The following is a 19495-nucleotide window of genomic DNA, read 5'->3' on the forward strand; positions in this document are numbered from 1 at the left end:
TAGCTAAAATTTTGTCAATTTTGTCAATTCTTCTCAAAGATCCAACTTTTGCTTCTATTGATTCTATTGGTTTTTTTGTTGTTGTTCTCAATTTCATTTATTTCTGCTTTAATCTTTGTTATTTCTTCCCTTTTCCTTGCTTTGGGATTAATTTGATGTTCCTTTTCTAATTCCTCCAGGTGCATTGTTAGATCTTTTATTTTACCTCTTTTTTCCTTTTTAATGTAGGCCTTTAGCACTACAAGGTTTTCTTTTAGTCAGCACTGCCTTTGCTGCATTCCACTCATTTTTTTTAAGGTGATACTGGGGATTGAACCTGGGACCTTGTACATGGGAGGCAGGCTCTCAGCCACTGAGCTACATCTGCTCCCCCAGCATTCCACAGGTTTTGATATATATTGTGTCTCATTTTCATTTATCTAGATATACTTACTGATTTCTCTTGCAATTTCTTCGGCTCATTAATAGTTTAAGACTGTGTTGTTTAACATCCATCTCTTTCTGCATTTTCCAGTCTTCCATTTGTTATTTTTATTTTTAAGGATTTATTTCTTTATTTCTTCCTCCCTTCATTGTTTTGTACTTGCTGTCTGCTTTCTGTGCCCATTCACTGTGTGTTCTTCTGTGTCTGCTTATCTTCTCTTTAGGCGGCACCAGAAACCAATCCTGGGACCTTCTGGAGTGGGAGAGAGGTGCTCAATCTCTTGTGCCACCTCAGCTCCCTGGTCTGCTGCATCTCTTATTGTCTCTCCACTGTTATCTCTTTTTGTTGTGTCATCTTGCTGTGCCAGCTCTTCACACAGGCCAGCACTCTGCACGGGGCAGCTCTCCACTTGGGTCACCTCACTGTGTGAGCCAGCTTGCCTTCACTAGGAGGCCCTGGAAATTGACCACTAGATCTCCTATATGATAGATGGGAGCTGAATCCCTTGAGCCACATACTCTTCCCTCCATCTGTTATTGATTTTCATTTGATAAGAGAAAGTGCTTTGTATAGTTTCAATCTTTTAAAATTTACTGACCATAGTTGCGACCCAACACATGGTCTATCCTAGAGAATGATCCATGAGTACTTGAGAAGAATGTGTATATGCTCTTTTGGGGTACATTTTCTGTATATGTCATTAGGTCTAGTTCATTTATCAAATTATTCACATTCTTTATTTCCTTATTGATCTTTTGTCTAGATTCTAGATGTTCTTTCTATTGATATGAGTGGTATATTGAAGTCACCAACTATTATTGTATAGATGACTGTAGAAGTTTGACATTATTGATGAATTCCAAAAAAAAGAAATACTAGATTATATTTATAAACTGATCTTTTCCTCTGGGCATATTAGATTATATTGGATTCATAGGTTTACTTGATTACGTAATTACGTAAACCACTTGTGCCAGTAGAGTAGTGATTAAGTAATTATGTAAACCACTGGTGCCCCTGGGTGGGGACTTAGAGATAAAAGTCATGGCAAAGGACAGAGTTACGGGTTCCTAATATTGGAGTTTTGATGTTGGAGTTTGATGCTGAAGCCTTAAGCTAGAGCCCTGGGAAGTAAGTTCACAGAGGAAACAGAAGCCAGCCCCAGGAAGAGAGAAACCCTGAACCCAGGAAAAAGAAGCCTGAGGAAGGGAGGAACCCAGGAAGCCTGAACCCTAGCAGATGTTGGCAGCCATCTTGCTCCAACACGTGGAAATACTTTGGTAAGGGAAGTAACTTATGCTTTATGGTCTGGTATCTGTAAGTTCTTACCCCAAATAAATGCCCTTTATAAAAACCAACCAATTTCTGGTATTTTGCATCAGCACCCCTTTGACTGATCCACTGCATGTGGGCCAGCTCACCACACGGGTCAGGAGGCCCTGGGTTTGAACCCTGGAACTCCCATATGGTAGGCAGACCCTCTATCAGTTGAGCCAAATCTGCTTCCACAGATTTATTCTGATTGGAGTATGTTGCGCTTCTTGGACATGGGTATCTGTGTCCTTCAAAAGTGTTGGGAAATTTTCTATGATTATTTACTCAAATATTCTTTCTGTCTCTTTTACCTTATCCCCTCTTTCTGGGATACCCATGATATGCATATTTGTATGCTTCCTGTTGTTATTCAATTTCCTGATGCTCTGTTCAATTTTTCCTATTCTTTTCTCTATCTGTTTTTCCATGTGTTTGATTTTGGATGCCATTCTTCTAGTTCACTAATTCTCTTCCTGCCTTTTCAAATCTGCTGCTGTATGCCTCAAGTGTATTTTAAATTTTGTTTACTGTGACTTTCATTCCCACAAGATGTTATTCTTCTTTTCATGCTTTCAAATTAAAATTCTGTGTGTTCATCCACTGTCTTCTTAATATCCTTAATCTCTTTAGCCATCTCATCGAATCTATTAAGGAGATTTGCTTGAACTGCTTTGATCAGTTGTCGCAATCCTTTATGTCATTTGAAGGTTTAATCTGTTCCTTTGTGCCATTTGTTCCTATTTCTTAGTATGGCTTGTAATTCTTTGCTGGTATCTCAGTATCTGATTTTCTTTTTTTTTTTAAAGATTTATTTTTATTTATTTAATACCCCTCCGCTCCCCCGATTGTCTGTTCTCTGTGTCTTTTTGCTGCGTCTTGTTTCTTTGTCAGCTTCTGTTGTCGTCAGCAGCACGGGAAGTGTGGGCGGCACCATTCCTCGGCAGGCTGCTCCCTCCTTTGGGCTGGGCGGCTCTCCTTATGGGTGCATTCCTTGCGCGTGGGGCTCCTCTACGCGGGGACACCCCTGTGTGGCACGGCACTCCTTGCGCGCATCAGCACTGTGCATGGGCCAGCTCCACACAGGTCAAGGAGGCCCGGGGCTTGAACCGCGGACCTCCCATGTGGTAGACAGATGCCCTAACCACTGGGCCAAAGTCTGTTTCCCCTGATTTTCTTGATGTCTTTATTATGGGCTCAGTTTCTGTCTTTAGCTTAGGGCTTTCTTGTTGATTGGACTTGTGCTAAAGCTCCTCTTTGACACTTGCTTCAACTTGTTTCGGAACTTTATAATAGCTCATGTTCAGCAAACCATATTTTTCAGCTCTATTTAATCTGATTCTTGTCCTAGCACATGGTGCTCTTCAGCCACCTATTCCCTACAGCCTTATTGTAGTGTTGTTCCTTTAATTCTCAGCTTACTTAGCCCTTGTCAGGAGTGTGGTTGAGACACTGAGGCTGCCAGGCAGCACATGATGAAACTGTTGCACTGATTCCAGACCCTATGGTCTGAGATCTCTAATCAATCACCACAGCCTACACTGGGACTTGCTTCCCCCATTCTTGAGGAAGCGCAGCCCTTTGCAAAGCTGTTCTCTGCCCATCCAGGAGGGCGCTGTGTCTCTATGATAGCTGTAGTCCCTCTACTTTCAGAGGCAGTGTTGAGACAGAGACTACCAATTTCTTCCTGGATTGATCGGCTAAAACTGCCCAAGTTGTCCAGAGAAACCAATGAATCTCCACCCATTTCTCTCCCCCACCTGGGGTGGGGATGGAGTCAAGGATGAGGGTAGTAATTTAGGCTGTGCAGCCTGAAACTATCTGCGGTTGCCTGGAAAGACTGATAACGCTCTGCCCACCTTCCTCCCTTGCAGGATATGGGGACTGAGCCAAAGGTTCAGGCAGTAATCTAAGCCATACAAGCTGAAACTGTCTGCAATTGCTGAGAGACTGATGAGGCTCCCTCTACCTTTCTCCCCTCCTAGGAGTGGGGCTAGAGTCGAGGTTGTGGGCCATAAACTAAGCCATGCAGGCTGAAACTGTAGATGCCTGGAGAGACGAATAAAGCTCCCCCCACCTTCCTACCCTACCATGTGTAGATAATAATTGATTTTTATGTATCAGACTTCCAGATTTTTTCCTTGAAAGGCGAATATGGGGATTATTTTTCTTGTTCATATTTTATAATCACTACCTGGCTGAGGGATCAGCAACAGGCATAGGACATGCTAAAAAAAAAAAAAGAGGGGAAACCTTAAAAATAAACAAGGATAAACAATAGAGACTTATCCTCAAAAATTTAATTCTAGATGAATACATATTATTAGTTGATTCCTATAAGAGAATGACAATAGCCTCTGGTATTTTGTAAAAGCTTCTTAACATAATCAAAGAAATTCATAGAAAAAATTATTCCAAAAGGAACACAATATGAAAGCTCAATAAATATCAATAACTCACAGATAAAGTTAATCGCTGAGGATATGCAGCAGAACAAAATATGTTTTAACACAATTATCACAAGTCAGCTCTACCTATATTACCTGGGAAAATTGTTGTGATGAATTCTTTGAATTCTTTCATTTTATCTTTATCATTAGCAATCTTAAGCTTGGCTGTCAGAGTGTATATGTTACCAAACTTTTTCTTGAGATGCTGAGGGCTGCCTAAGCACTTGAACTTCCCCTTTGCTATGATTGCCAGCCTTGTACACAGGGCCTCACATTCCTCCATGCTAGGGAGACAAAGGAAATATGGCTGGAGAGACTCCCTTTTAGAGGACAATTTATGTAGTTTAAACAGAGGCAGGATTAGAAGGTAATCTTTGCAGGGGGAAGGACTGATATTGCAGATAATCATTACTAAAGTCATAGTTGGGAAAGGGAGATTTTAAAATTCAAAGAAGTTGATTCACACAAATACACAAAAGGGATAGCTCCTTAACCTCCTATCTTTTAATCTTCATATCTTCTCTCTTTATTCCAGAATTCAACTGAGGATTCTTGACTGAAGAAGGCTCTAATTACAGTACCTCCGGGTAGCTTATATGCTTAGGCAAGTTCACTGAACCATGTTCTTTTTTTAAATTTAATTAAAATTTTTTTATTTTTATTTTTTATGATCTTTTTTTAAAAGATACGTAAATCACACAAAATGTTACAATAAAAAATATAAAAGTGAACCATATTCTTGACTCTAACTCCCAACCAAACCTCCCAATGGGCTATACCTGTGAGAAGTTATGATGATAGCTTTTCCAGATTTATAGATCCGTGTAATTATGTCCCAGAGCAGGCACTGTGCTACTGGGTCCATGCCAGTGGATGGCTCATCTAGGAAGATGACTGAGGGATTTCCCATTAGGGCAACAGCAGTACTCAGTTTACGTTTGTTTCCTTCACTTTATGGAGGAAAGAGAAAGTGGGAGAAGAAGATAAGGGAATGCATGTCATTAATACATGGGAAAAAAGTTAGCTCAAACACCCAGAATGCTGATTTGATATGAATAATAAAGGGGCAGGTCTAAGTCCAAGTATATATATTAATTCATTTTATTTCAAAATGACATCTTTTGTAATTTATTTCATCATTGTTATTGGTGGCATATTTTATATTTAGGAAGACAAAGAACCATATGAAAACAGGGATAAGGTACTCTTTTTTTTTTTTAATAATTCAAAGGCCATAGCTCATCTCTGCAAAAGGTTAGCCTTACACCACTGGCATCTGCCTTATCTTGACATCTTAACTCTGGCAGGACATTTCACAATTTATTGAAGTCATTGCTGCCTCAGGTTGAGTTTCCAGGCATTCACTCCAAATACCAGAAACAGAATTAGGTAGCTTAAGGACTGTGGCAGCATAATGTCTTACCTGTATGTGTAGATAAAATTGTCAGCATAGTTTTCCAAGCGCATTGAATGCAAAAAGGTTTCCACATATTTATAAAGGTCTGGCTCAGGGACCCCCCACAGCATGGCATACATGATCATCAGTTCCCGACCTGTCATGTGGTTTAACATGGTGTCCGACTGAGGACAATAGCCAATTCTTGACCTAAACTGAATCAAGAGAGTAATCAAAAGCAGTAGATTCAAATCAACTATTACACTGACCATACAGTTTACATGGATGAGAGAAATGATCTCAAGTTCTCCAACCTAGGTTTCTAAGAAGGTTTGATATTCATAGAGCTACTCTCAAGACTTTCTTCAAGTCTACAGACTTTTTGCAGCTGGAGCTCACTGTAGTAAGAGAGAATAGTAACATTACTAAATGGACTTTTCAACACATATTAATTAACACTACCATGTGCCCAAGATAGACTTTTTAAAAAAAAGATTAATTTTTTATTTATTTCTCTCCCCTTCCCCGCCCTCCCTACCCCAGTTGTCTGCTCTCTGTGTCCATTTGCTCTGTGTTCTTCTGTGTTTCCTTGTATTCTTGTCAGTGGCACCTGGAATCTGTGTCGTGTTTTTGTTGCATCATCTTGCTACATCAGCTCTCCGTGTGTGCAGTGCCATTCCTGGGCAGGCTGCACTTTTTTTGCACTGGGTGGCTCTCCTTACGGGGCGCACTCTTTGTGCATAGGGTTCCCTTACACAGGGGACACCCCTGTGTGGCACAGCACTCCTTGCGTGCATCAGCACTGCATGTGGGTCAGCTCATCACATGGGTCAGGAGGCCCTGGGTTTGAACCTTGGACCTCCCATGTGGTAGGTGGACGTCCTGCCCATTGGGCCAACTCTGCTTCCCCCAAGACAGACTTTTGTTAGATGAAATTGCTTAATCAGGTATCATTAGGTATGGAACTGTATTTAACCCATAAAATCATATTCTAAAAGCTAATCCATCATTGTGGGTGTAAAACTATTGTATGTGGGTTTTCATGAGATTACTTCAGTTAAGGCATGGTCCAGGGTGGGTCTTAATCCTTTTACTGGAGTCCTTAATAAATGGGATGAATACAGGAGAGAAGTTATGGAAGAAAGAAGCTGAAAACAACAAAAGCTGGAAGAGAAAGGAAAGGGTACCATTTGCTGCCATGTCCTATGCTATGTGGCAGAGGACCAAAGGATCACTAGCAGTTGGGAAGAAAGCATCATCCTGATAATGCCTTGATCAGGACATTCTCATGGCCTCAAAACTGTAGGCTTGTAAGCTATATAATTCCAATTGTTAAAAGTCAACTCATTTTATGGTATCTGCTTTCAGCAGCCTAGCAAATGAAAACATTAGGGAAAAATCAATAATTGTTAATTAATAAGAACCAATCATTACTAATTACAAAATGTATAGGATTATAATTCCAGTGATGGCTGAGTAGTTACTATTGAACCAAACCCTCACAGATAACAATTATAAATTGCATTGTGCTTTTTTGTTTATCTTTAGCCAACTTAAGTCTAAAAGAAATAAACTGAGATTTCACCTTATGCCCACTATACAGTAGACAGAGTTTATAGTGTGAGTTATCTTAAATGTCTCTTAAAAACATTTAAAACTTTTAAAAGGAATTTAACAGAATCTAAAATCTCTAGAATCTCTGACTCGAAATGTCCAAGATCAATCCAAAATTAATTGAGGATGAAGAAATAGGCAAAAATTACCCATTCTCCAAAGAAAAGCTATCAATGGATATGGGTCCAAAATGATCAAGATACTAGAAGGAATCGAAAAAAAGTTCAAATAAACTCTTATACGTGTGCTCAAGAATGTAAGAAATATATGTTTGCAATGAAAAAAAAAGAAGATAGAGACAGGAAATCTCAGAAGAGAAATAGAAACAAGATTAAAAAAAACCAAAGGTAAATTCTAGGACTGAAAATTACACTATATGAAATTAAAAATTCAGTAAATGGGCTGAACCACAGACTGGAGATGAGAGAGGAAAGATTCAGTAAACTTGGAGATAGAATAATAGAAATCATTCAATCTAAAAAATTTTAAATGTAGAAAAAATTGAACAGAGCCACAGGGATCTATGTGTAGTGCAAGATAAAAGTGCAAGATATGTGAAAATTGACTCCCAAAAAGGAGAGCAGAGCAAGAACTGAGGAACATAAAAATATTTGCTGAAAATTTCCCACATTTGGTGAAAAATGTAACTTTACACATTTAAAATTCTCAAGGAGTCCCAAGGATCATGGGATGAAAAAATGAAGAAACTATCATATCATTGAAGTGGAGACAGTGACCATGGGGAGTTGCTGAGGGCAGGGAGAGGTGTGATATTGAGGCATTTTCGGGACTTGCAGTTGTCCTCAATGATATTGCAGGACATATACAGGACATTATATATCCTGCCATAACCCACTGAATGAACTGGGAGAGAGTGTAAACTACAACATAAACTATAATCCATGCTGTGCAGAAATGCTCCAAAATGTACTCATCAAATGCAATGAATGTACCACTCTAATGAAAGAGTGGCATGGGAGGCATGGGGGGTGTGGGAAGTGGGGTATATGGGAACTTCTTATACTTCTTTATGTAACATTTTGTGTGATCTTGTATCTTTAAAAAAAAAGTTAAAAAAAATCATAGTCAAACTACTGAAAACCAAAGAAACAGAATATTTGGAATGCATCCAGACAAAATCAACACCTATACATGGGTAAAAAAATTCAAAATTCTGTTGATTTCTAATTAGAAACTATGGAGGACAGAAGACAGTGGAATATCTTTAAATTGTAGAATTTTATATTTTTGAAAAATACCCTTTAAGAGTGAAGGCAGCTTTATTTTAAAAGCCTCAAATAGAAACAACCTAAGTGTCTGTTAACAGGTCAATATATCAAATCATGGTATATTCATACAATGGAATACAACTCAGCAATACAAAGGACTATCTATTGATACATGCAACATGGATGAATCTTTATGCTGAGTGAAAGAGCTAGGATAAAGAGTATATGTTATATGATTGCATTTATATAAAACACCATAAAATTCAAATTAGTCTATAGTGGCAGAAAACATATTATTGGTTGCATGAGGAGGAAGGGGTGAGGAGGAGCAGGAGGAAGGAATTACAGAGACACACAGAAACTGTTGGGAATATTTAAAACATTCATTATCTTGATTGTGGTGATGGTTTCACAGTGGTATATATATGTATGTTAAAAGTTATCAAGTTATACTGTTTAAATATGTGCAGTTTCTTGTATGTCAGTTTTACTTTAACAAAAGCTGTTAAGAAAGAGAAAGGGCTGAATAAATTTTTTAAAGAAGAACATAATCTGAGTTTTAGTACTATTAGCGCACACTTGTTGAAGGAAATCCTAAAGGTATTCATGTCAAGAATAAGAAAGCAGATCCAAGATAAAAGTTTCAAAATGCAAGAAGTAATAGAAAGTAAAAGAGGTAAACATATGGATAAATATCAGTGAGTACTGACTTTCTAAAGTAATAAAATTAATGAGAATTAAGGATGTCATCAACATGGTAATGTAAGACATCCCCTGATAAAAACCTCCCCCAAAATTCAGCAAATAAAAGGACAAATCCCAATTGCTTAGAACCCTGGAGGACAGTAGGGACTGGAGAAGGACTCCACATACACTGAATCAAAGAAAGAGAAAAATATCAGGTAGGAAACTTTGACCCTGGACTTGCCAGTCCATGCCCTGTCCCTTACTGGATCTCATGCAGCCTGGGGGCTTGCTTAGAGGTAGGGGCTCAGAACTCTCCCACATCCCACCAAGCACAGCATTGATAGAACCTCCAGGTAAAAGGACTTATGTCTACAGAGGCCCAGAGCAGAATACAAGCCACTGAGGAGTGCTGCATACTACAGTGCTCCCTGGGTGGAAGGGGAAGAGGGAGAGACCTTGGTGAAAACGCACCTACACTCATTCAAACCAGTTTCTTGTGACTGGACCACCTAAATGCAAAACAGACTACTCTGGAGTGACCCACCTTTCTGGATTGGCCCCATCTGGCTCCCCAGGGCAGGATATCCTAATGGGGGGAAAAGGAGGATATGTTTAATCTGAACTGCTATAAGAGAGGAGGGTCCCAGAATTGAAGACTAAGGATAATGTGGCACTGAGTGAGGGACAGAATTTAAACAAATCTTAGGAGCTGGGAGAAAACTGCACAAACAAGCAGAACAGATGAAGTTTCTCAGAGAAGGAACACAGGAAAGGAAATGAACTCCCAGAGGTGAAACAATTACATAAAAAGTACAATCTTGAAAATTGTACTGCATATCCAGGGCAAGAATCAGATGAAGAAGAGCTAAGAAAATTGGATAAGGTAAACACAAGTTATTCTAAATGTCTAGAATAAGGTGAATCAAAAATCAAAGAAAAGTCTTAACAGAAATCCAATCAAAAATAAAATTCTAGACAAGAGAGAGACACTGATCTTCAGAGGTAATTCATCAAAATAATCCAATGCCTAGACATCAGCAAAAAGTTACAAGCCATACTAAGTGAGGAAGATATGGGTCAATCAAGTTAAAAAATTAAAACTTCATAGGAGACACAGTAATCTCCTCAAACTCTGGGTATGATTCTTTTACCCTCTTTGTTTCATAGCTGCATTTCTTCAAAGTTTGGTCCACAGTTATTATTTTCCCCATCCCTACTTGTCTATTTTTCATTCCACTGCATTCAGGCTTCAATGATGTACAAGGTCCAGGCTGATATTACCTGAGATATCTGTTCTATTCTCTTGAAATTATCTCACCTGGCTTATGTGATACAACTCTCTCTAGGTTTTTCTCCTAACTCTTTAACTTATTACTCCCAATTTCTTCTCCAGTTATTATTCCACTCTATATCGTAGAAATGATAAAAACCCTCAGGATTCAGAACACATTTTTCTTCTCTTATTTTTATACACACTCTTGATAGTTATCTATTTCCACCTGTACTTTTTTTTTTTAGATTTTTTCCTTCCTTCCTCCCTTCCTCTCTCCCTCCCTCCCTTCCTCCCTCCCTTCCTCCCTCCCTCACTCCCTCCCTCCCTTCCTCCCTTCCTTCCTTCCTCTCCCCACTCCACCCCCATTGTCTGCTCTCTGTGCCATTTGCTGTATGTTCTTCTGTGTCTGCTTGCATTCTTGTCAGTGGCACCGGGAACCTGTGTCTCTTTTTGTTGTGTCATCTTGCTGCGTCAGCTCTCTCTGTGTGTGGTGCCACTCCTGGGCAGGCTTCACTTCTTTCGCACAGGGTGGCTCTCCTTATAGGGTTCACTCCTTGCGCGTGAGGCTCTCCTACGCCAGGGACACCCCTGTGTGGCACGGCACTCCTTGCGTGCATCAGCATTGCGCATGGACCAGCTCACCACAGGCCAGGAGGTCCTGCGTTTGAACCCTGGACCTCCCATATGGTAGGCGGATGCTCTATTATTTGAGCCAAATTCACTTCCCTCCACCTGTACTTTGATCAGTTCCAAATTCATCTCTCTCTATCAATTCACTATCATAGTTTCCAACTGTCTATTAGGTGTTCACCTTTTTTGATGTATCACAGAAGCCTTAAACACATCACTTCCTCCATCAAATACCTGCATCCTTCTGTATTTTTTTCTTGGTAAATGGAACTTACATCCATTCACTAGCTCAAGATAGAACCAGGTGGTATCTTAGACTCCTCTTTTCTCCACTTATAATACACATCCAAATGAAGCACTATATCTACTTTCTCATTATCTTTTACTGTCCCACTCATAGTTTGCTTCATCTAAAGAGAAAAATTGCCTTTACTGAAACTCTATATATCATGCCTATTGCTTTCCCTGGAATCCATTACTTTTGAGGAAAAAAAATCTGTACCCTCAGACTGCCCTTCCATGTTCTCCACCTACTTGTCTGGTTACCTCCCCCTAATTACCTTAGGGAACCAAGTTGTGATTAAGGTCAGAAATACCTTTTTAATATTTTCAGTGATGCTAATGCCATCAACTAATACAATTCCAGAGGTAGTGGTCTCCTCTCCAGTCAACATTTTAAAGATGGTAGATTTTCCAGCTCCATTTAATCCAACTAATCCAAAGCATTCAGATTTTTTTACTACAAGGGAGATATTTCTCACAGCCTTTATAACTGGACACTTATAATAAATCTGAGAAAATTAAAAAGAAACACAATGTATTGAAGCATTGATTATGAGTCAAACACAACTGTAACCTCAGACCCCCTGTACCATGGCATGGAACAGTTTTACAAAATCTCTTCCATTATCAGTCTTCTATTTTATTAGGAAAAGATACATATATCCCAAAGAAATGCCACCAGTATGACCAATATCACCAATAATGTCCTGACAGCGAAGGTGGGCTAACGCTCAGGGTGGTGTTTGTTCTTGGATGACAATACCTTTGTGAGTTCTTTAAGAAGCAGTGGGTTCTTCTGCAACTTAAGAGGCAGGGCCAGGACTTTCTTCCTTTCATTTTTTACATCTTCATCCTCATATTCCTTTAATGTTTGGCTGGATACCGTAGCCTGTATTTTCAAGACAAGAATCCTGAATGTGGATACTCTTAAGATATCTGGCTTAAACTGAGTGGCTTCAGGAAATCTGACCTAAGGTTTGAGTAATTTCTAAGACACTTCCTACCAGTTATCTGAACTCTCAACTTATTGACTTGTTTAGTTTTGGGAACTATAGTCTGAACAAGTGTCTACAGCTATGAATAAACAGCATGTTCTTGCCAATAGACTGGATACTTCATGACAAACAGAAGCTATATCCATACTATTAATTATAGTAGGGTGATTTGTTACAATTAAATATATTCAAGAGATCATAAGATATATTTTTGAGGGAAGGCCTCTCCATAAGCAAAATCTGAGCTGAGTTTTTAAAGACAAGCAAGGATTTTTGAGACAATCAAGGTAGGGAGGGGATGGAAGAAAGGCCATCAGCAGTGCGAGCTCAGTGAAGAAGGGGAGGAATGAAACAACTGGGCATGTCTTTTCTTCAATGAACTTTGGTATTTTTTGTCTTTATAGGAATTATTTCATTTCATCTAAAGGAGTCAAATTCATGAGCAGAGAATGGTTTGTAATATTTGTGGGATCTGTAATGATATTTGCTCTTTGTTTCTGATCTTGGCCATTTATATCTCTACCTAACAGTCATTCTGGCTAGAGGTTTATTAATTTTAATCAGTTTTCAAAGAATCAACTTTTGGTTGCATTCATTGATTTTTCTCTATCACTTTTCTGTTTGCAATTTCATTTATTTCTACTCTTATTTTTCATTTCCTACTTCCGTTTGCTCTGAGTGTATTTTGTTCATCTTTTCCTAATTTGAGGCGGAAGCTTTGATTATTGATATAGCTTTGAAATCTTCATTTCTAATATAAACATTTAATGCTTTAAATTTCCCTCAAAGCATTGCTTTAAATGCATCCTGCAAATGTTGATATATTGTGTTTTCATTTTCATTCAGTTCAAAATATTTTCTAATTTCCCCTTCAATTTTCTCTTTGACACATGGGTTATAGAGTAGTGTTCCTTAATTTCCCAGTATTTAGAGATTTTCCTATTTTTGTTATTGATTTCTACTGTAATTTCATATGATCAGAAAATACACTGTATTGTAGCAATTCTCATAAAAGTTATAAATGGTCTATCTTGGCATACATTCCATGTGCACTGCTATTATTGGGTGGAGTGTTCTATAAATGTCAATTAAATCTAGTTGGCAGAAGGAATTCAGTTCTTCTATGTACTTGATGATTTTTCTCTTTGTTCTATCAATTACTGAGGGAGTGATTGATAAATTACCAATTATAACTGTGGTGGGCACATACTATTTTGTAGGCGATGCCTCAGACAGTTCTCAGTTCTCATTTTAGGACTGAAAACTAGTTCTTAGTAGAAGAGAGTGGGTCACTTCCATAGACTCAGAGGGTTCACAGGAATCAGGGGATTTAAGATTTGTGGGTTATCAATTCAGATGCCCCCCATCCCATGTGTCAGGATCCCATTTTTCCCATAAGAGCCATAAGCTTGGCATAGCACAACTGCCTTGGTTAAGTCTGATTTTCAACGGAGCTCGTCTAATCTAAAAATTAGGCTCTGATCCTAGTCATTGTTTTCTCTGCCCTCCCACTGCAGGAAATGAGAGCCTTGTATGCTATCAAAGAAGCCATTTCACTTTCACACTTAACTTTCAATCTTCTCATTGCTCTCAGCTTTTTATTATCTTTTTAAAAAACAAGGAGTTTAGCAATCGGTCCCTAATTTCATTGCCCTGATGATTGCTATTTTCTCCCTGTTTCTCAGTACTTGGTATAATACATTAATTAGTGCATTTTGTTCCACTGGCATACCATCCCAATTCACCCCAATTCATTGAGAGTTTTAAAACCTGGACCTTGTGCCAGATGCTATTTGTATTCCCCTTTCCACCAGTGATGCAGCCCTCATTGCTAGCTGGGCAGTGAATGATCTAGTTCTAAAACCCCACTGTTTACTAACCAAAGTTGCAGGTGGGGTTCCTTGAGAAGCAGACTCAGAGGTAGAATCAGTATATAACGTTTATTAAGGGGTGCCCTTGGGACCAAGTGTATGGAAGGGAGAGGAAGGAAGCAGGAGTAGGCACAGGGGTAAGTCAAGCTGTAATGCTCAGCTGACTTCATGGGAAGTGCTGGAGTTGTCTGAGTGAGATTGATATGACAGGACTTTTACTTCCCAATTAACCAGTCACTGGATGTGGGCTGCCTTGGAAAAGGGTATGAAGTTGGGAGAAGAGGCTCCCTGAAGCCGAAGAAATTCGTGAAGACAATGACAGCTGAATGCTGCTGAAGATAGCACTCCCATTCTGGTAAATGCCACCAGAAAGAAATTGAAGTTTGTGAGTGACATGGAAAGGAAAGTGTTTTCCTAGTGCCCAGACCTTAACAGGTAAATGTTAACCTCTAGACTTTTTTCCTGTCTTAAACTTCCTTAGGCTGTACCAATGCCCCTAAACCATGGCACACTTCTCCAAGGATGAAAAAAGATTGTATAATCAGTAAGGAGGGAGGTTTAGTGACGATATTACAAGGATATTTGGCTGTAAGTTCTTCCCTGGATTCGCCACTGCTCCTGTATCCACAGGGGGATCTGGGCAGTGCAATACAATATACACCACAATGGACATTCAATCTCTGTAATTACTGAGACATAAGTAGAAACTATCAGTGAAAATGTCTGCTGAAGGATAAAGTGCCAAGAAATACTTTTAAATCAAAGTAAAAAATTTATACAGGGATTAGACTAGGGGTGGAATGTGGAGAAAGGAGTCAAGGACAGGTCCCAAATTTCTCTGTTGAACAAATGTATAGGTGATCATGTTATTTATTGAGATAGGGAACACTGGAAAATGTTTCGATAGTGGAAGAGGATAAAACGGAGCTATTAATGAACAACAATGTTGCTACTAAAGCTCAACATTTGGGAAACGGACTTTGGCCCAGTGGTTAGGGCGTCCGTCTACCATATGGGAGGTCCGCGGTTCAAACCCCGGGCCTCCTTGACCCGTGTGGAGCTGGCCATGCGCAGTGCTGATGCGCGCAAGGAGTGCCGTGCCACGCAAGGGTGTCCCCCGCGTGGGGGAGCCCCACGCGCAAGGAGTGTGCCCGTGAGGAAAGCCGCCCAGCGTGAAAAGAAAGTGCAGCCTGCCCAGGAATGGCGCCGCCCACACTTCCTGTGCCGCTGACGACAACAGAAGTGGACAAAGAAACAAGACGCAGCAAATAGACACCAAGAACAGACAACCAGGGGAGGGGGGAATTAAATAAATAAATAAATCTTAAAAAAAAAATAAATAAATAAAGCTCAACATTTATTATTTAGTATGTATAAGCATTGTGTACTTTACAGATATTTAATTTAATCACTTTAATAACCATATGAAGTAAAGTCTATTACTATCTCATTTATATAAGGGACATATCTGAAGAAAAATGGTAAAAAAGTCCTAAATTTGATGTAAAACATTAATCTATATACCTAATAATTTGAACAAACTCCAAATAGTTTAAACACAACAAGATCCACAGCTAGCCACATCTTGGTCAAATTATTGAAAATCAAGGACAAAAAGAAAATCTTGAAAGCAGCTAGAGAAAAATAACTCATCATATACAAAGGTACATAATAAGATTAATTGATATTTCCATCAGAAACAGTGCAATCCATTTTGTGTAACATATTCGAAGTACTGAAAGCAAAAACTATCAACCAAGAATTCTGTCACTTTTTTTGGTTTCTGCGCTATTGTTTGCTTCTCATTAATGATTGTGGCTTCTCATTTTGGAGTGTTAAGAAAATTGAGACTGAAGTTTTGACTTAAAGAACTTAGGAAATTCAGTTTACTTTGTTTTTAGGATACTAAGGTTTACCAGACTAGTTTATTAGAACTCCACAAAAAGTTTCTGGAGCCTTGGCGTCATCCCAAAATGAAAGTATTCCATTCCTTGGCCCTGCAATCTGTGCATACAGGAGCAGAGGCGAATCCAGGGAAGAATTTATAGCCCAAATATCCTTGTAATATTGTCATTAAACCTCCCTCCATACTGATTATACTATTTTCTTTTTTTCATCCTTGGAGAAGTGTGTCATGGTTTAGGGGCACTGGTACAGCCTAAGGAAGTTTAAGACAGGAAAAATGTCTAGAGGTAACATTTACCTGTTAAGGTCTGGGCACTAGGAAAATACTTTCCTTTCCATGGCACTCATAAACTTCAATTTCTTTCTGGTGGCATGTCTTGGTTCAGACTTCTTCTGATTGAAGAGGTAAAAACCTCTTTGGAGTATGGGGTAAAAGTAGGTAGAACAGGACTTTCGGCATGCTATGTGGTTCTAGGTATTCATTAGCAACCTATAACAGGAAACTAAAACTCTGGGTGAATGCTGTTCATACTAATTAGAATTCCAGGTGGTAGCAGAGGACATTATGCACTAACAAACCCTCTCTTCTGAAGTATTAGAGAGAGGAATACTCACAGAAATGTAGGGCCAAGATAAAGAGCTATCCTGGAGTAGCACCCAGAGGCAGAACTGGGTTGAATGAGAAGTTACAAACAGACTGAAGAATTAAAATTTAATTAACTGGTTTTCTGAATAAGAGATGTTCAGTCAAAGACCAGTAGGTATTCAATTACTGAATGTATGGACTTTAAAATAACTTTTAAAATGCTAGTGAAAAGCCTAAGATAATGTGAAAAAGTGAGTTATAGAAAGCAATAATCAATAATCTGAATGGTAGAGGCAATGAAGTCCTATAATCTTGCACAATTTTAAAGAAGTCAACTCCATAATTACAACCAAATAGCTCTCATTGACAGTGAATGAATAAGGCAGAGCCTTCTAGTATAGTTAATCCATCACAAATGGATTATTTCATTGTGGGCAGAGGATTCAAAGTTTAGAACCTTGAAATCCAAACTAAGATTTAAAAACATCTGATTCAAATAGTTTCTTTGAGTTGTATCTGAAGTCCATTTAGTTACTCACCTTCTTGCCTTTAGTGAATATCTTGTAGACATTAAACACAATGTTATGAAAAAAAAAGTTTTTTAGGTTCCAGAATGTACTCTCCAAAATCAAAAGCAAGAGGAGAAAAAATAAGCCCAAGACAGCCATTGCAACCAAATACTTTGCAATCCCGTGTTCTTCAAAACTATAGATAGTGCTCTCAGTAACTGAGGATTACAAAAGAGAAAATCTTACTTTAAAAGTTAATACATTGACTAAGATGATATCATATATTAAGAAATACAGGTATTTGAGCAAAAATACAATCAAAAGAAACTATGGATAGTAGTGGATAGTAATATATTAATAATCTTCCTTCAGTGATAAAAAAGGAAGCATTAGTAAGTAAAAGAAACTAGACAAAAAGTACTATATATTGTTTAACGCCACCTATACAAAACATAAATACAAAATAAATTACAGAGATGGAAATAGATTAGCAGTTCTGTATGGCAGGGATAGGACAGAGAGATTGGGAGGTGATTATTAAGGGGTAGGGTTTTTTTTAATTTGTTTTTTTGGAGGACTGAAAATGCTCAAATTGTTTGAAGTGATGAATGCGCAACTCTGTGATTATACCAGATGCCACTGATTGTATACTTAAGATAAATTGTATGGTTTATGAATAGATTTCAATAAAATTTATTATAAAATAAAAAATAAAGGAAATATAGGCTCAAAGTAAATTTTAGATTAGATTGAGAGAATTATAGAATACAGAAAATCAGTAATTTTCTTAATATATTTTTATCTTTCTTAATTGACCTTCCTGGCATTTATGGTCATTTATTATTATTATAAAGTTTCCTCTGTCATTTGATTTTCCTCAAATTTTATAAGTTATTGATTTGAGACAACCTTATCTATATGCACAAATATCACAAAGACTGTTATTTGTGAATAGAATGTCTGGTGCAATCAAATAAAGCATACAAAATTTTACTTAAAAAACCATTATTATAGGTCATGAAAATATATTTATAGTCCTTGACAGAAAATCTTTTATTCCATATCTAGGAAAAGTTTTAAACAGCAATACTCAAAAGGAAGAGAATAAGTGTCTAAATTGTAAATAGGCAAAAGCTGATAGTATTTTTTTTTTTTTTTTTAAGCTTACTACAGAGGAAATGAGTGACTACAAACATTTGAATTCCTGATATGGGCATAGGAGGCATCTTTGAGATATGAAGATGATGAAAATATATTCTTTTTCTAAGAATTATATTTTCTTATTTATTAGTCTCAGTGTATAGAAATGCAATTTGTTTTATTGTGGTAAAACATATATAACATAGAAGTTATTTAAACCATTTTAAAGAGTACAGTTCGGGGACATTTAGTACATTCATAATGTGCAACTTTCACTACTCTCTAGATCTGGAAAGTTTTCACCACCCCAAAAGAAAACCCCATACCCATTAAGCAATCAATCCCCATTCCTACCTTCCCCTAGCCACTGATTTCTGTCCAGATATTTGCCTGTTCTAGATATTTCATATAAATGAAAGAGTACATTATGTGACTTTTTGTGTCTGGATTTCACTTAGCATAATGTTCTCAAGGTTCATCCAATGTTGTAGCATGTTATCAGTACTTCATTCCTTTTTCATGGCTGAGTAATAATATTCCATTATATGGGTATAACACATGTTGTTTATCCATTCATCAGCTGATGGACACTTGGGTTGTGTTTTTATTTCCTAGCTAAAACAAATAGCATGCAATGGGTTGGCTTAATAACAGGAATTTATTGGCTCAAGTTTTCAGAAGCTAGAAGGTTTGCTTCCTCCCGGAATTGGTCTCTATTGCTGGCTGGCTATCTTTGGACTGCCTTGGATTTTCTGTCACATGACAATGCATATGGTGGCTTTTCCTTTCTCTTCTGGGTTCTGTTGTCTTCGTTCTGCTTATAAATGACTCTACACCTACTAGAGTGGCTACTATTAGCAAAACAGAAAATTACAAGTGTTGGAGAGGCTGTGGAGAGATAGGAACACTTTAAACTATTATTGGGAATAGAGAATTGGATAGCCACTGTAGAAGTCTGATGGTTCCTAAGGAAGTTGGATATAGATCTTCCATGTGACCCAACAATACCATTAATAGGTATATACCCAGAAAAACTAAAAGCAGTGACATAAAAAGACATCTGCACACCCATGTTCATAGTGACGTTATTCACAATTGCTGAGAGATGGAAACAACCCAGATTTCCATCAACTGGCGAATGACTAAACAAACTGTGGTATATATACATGACGGAATATTATGCAGCTGTAGAA

General features: G+C 38.1%; 1 protein-coding gene across 1 annotated transcript in view; it reads right to left on the reverse strand.

The window, feature by feature from the left end:
- Nucleotides 1-19495, reverse strand: part of LOC101441443 (phospholipid-transporting ATPase ABCA3-like) — a 207241-nt gene that overhangs the window by 17160 nt on the left and 170586 nt on the right. The window contains exons 17-22 of the mRNA XM_058286294.2: nucleotides 17193-17380; nucleotides 12060-12185; nucleotides 11611-11805; nucleotides 5609-5796; nucleotides 4965-5135; nucleotides 4279-4469 (exon numbers count right to left, since the gene is read on the reverse strand). Of these exons, the coding sequence (XP_058142277.2) occupies nucleotides 4279-4469; nucleotides 4965-5135; nucleotides 5609-5796; nucleotides 11611-11805; nucleotides 12060-12185; nucleotides 17193-17380 (1059 nt within the window). The remainder of the gene's footprint in view (nucleotides 1-4278; nucleotides 4470-4964; nucleotides 5136-5608; nucleotides 5797-11610; nucleotides 11806-12059; nucleotides 12186-17192; nucleotides 17381-19495) is intronic.

This window comes from Dasypus novemcinctus, chromosome 23 (assembly GCF_030445035.2).
Source record: "Dasypus novemcinctus isolate mDasNov1 chromosome 23, mDasNov1.1.hap2, whole genome shotgun sequence".
NCBI lineage: Eukaryota > Metazoa > Chordata > Mammalia > Cingulata > Dasypodidae > Dasypus > Dasypus novemcinctus.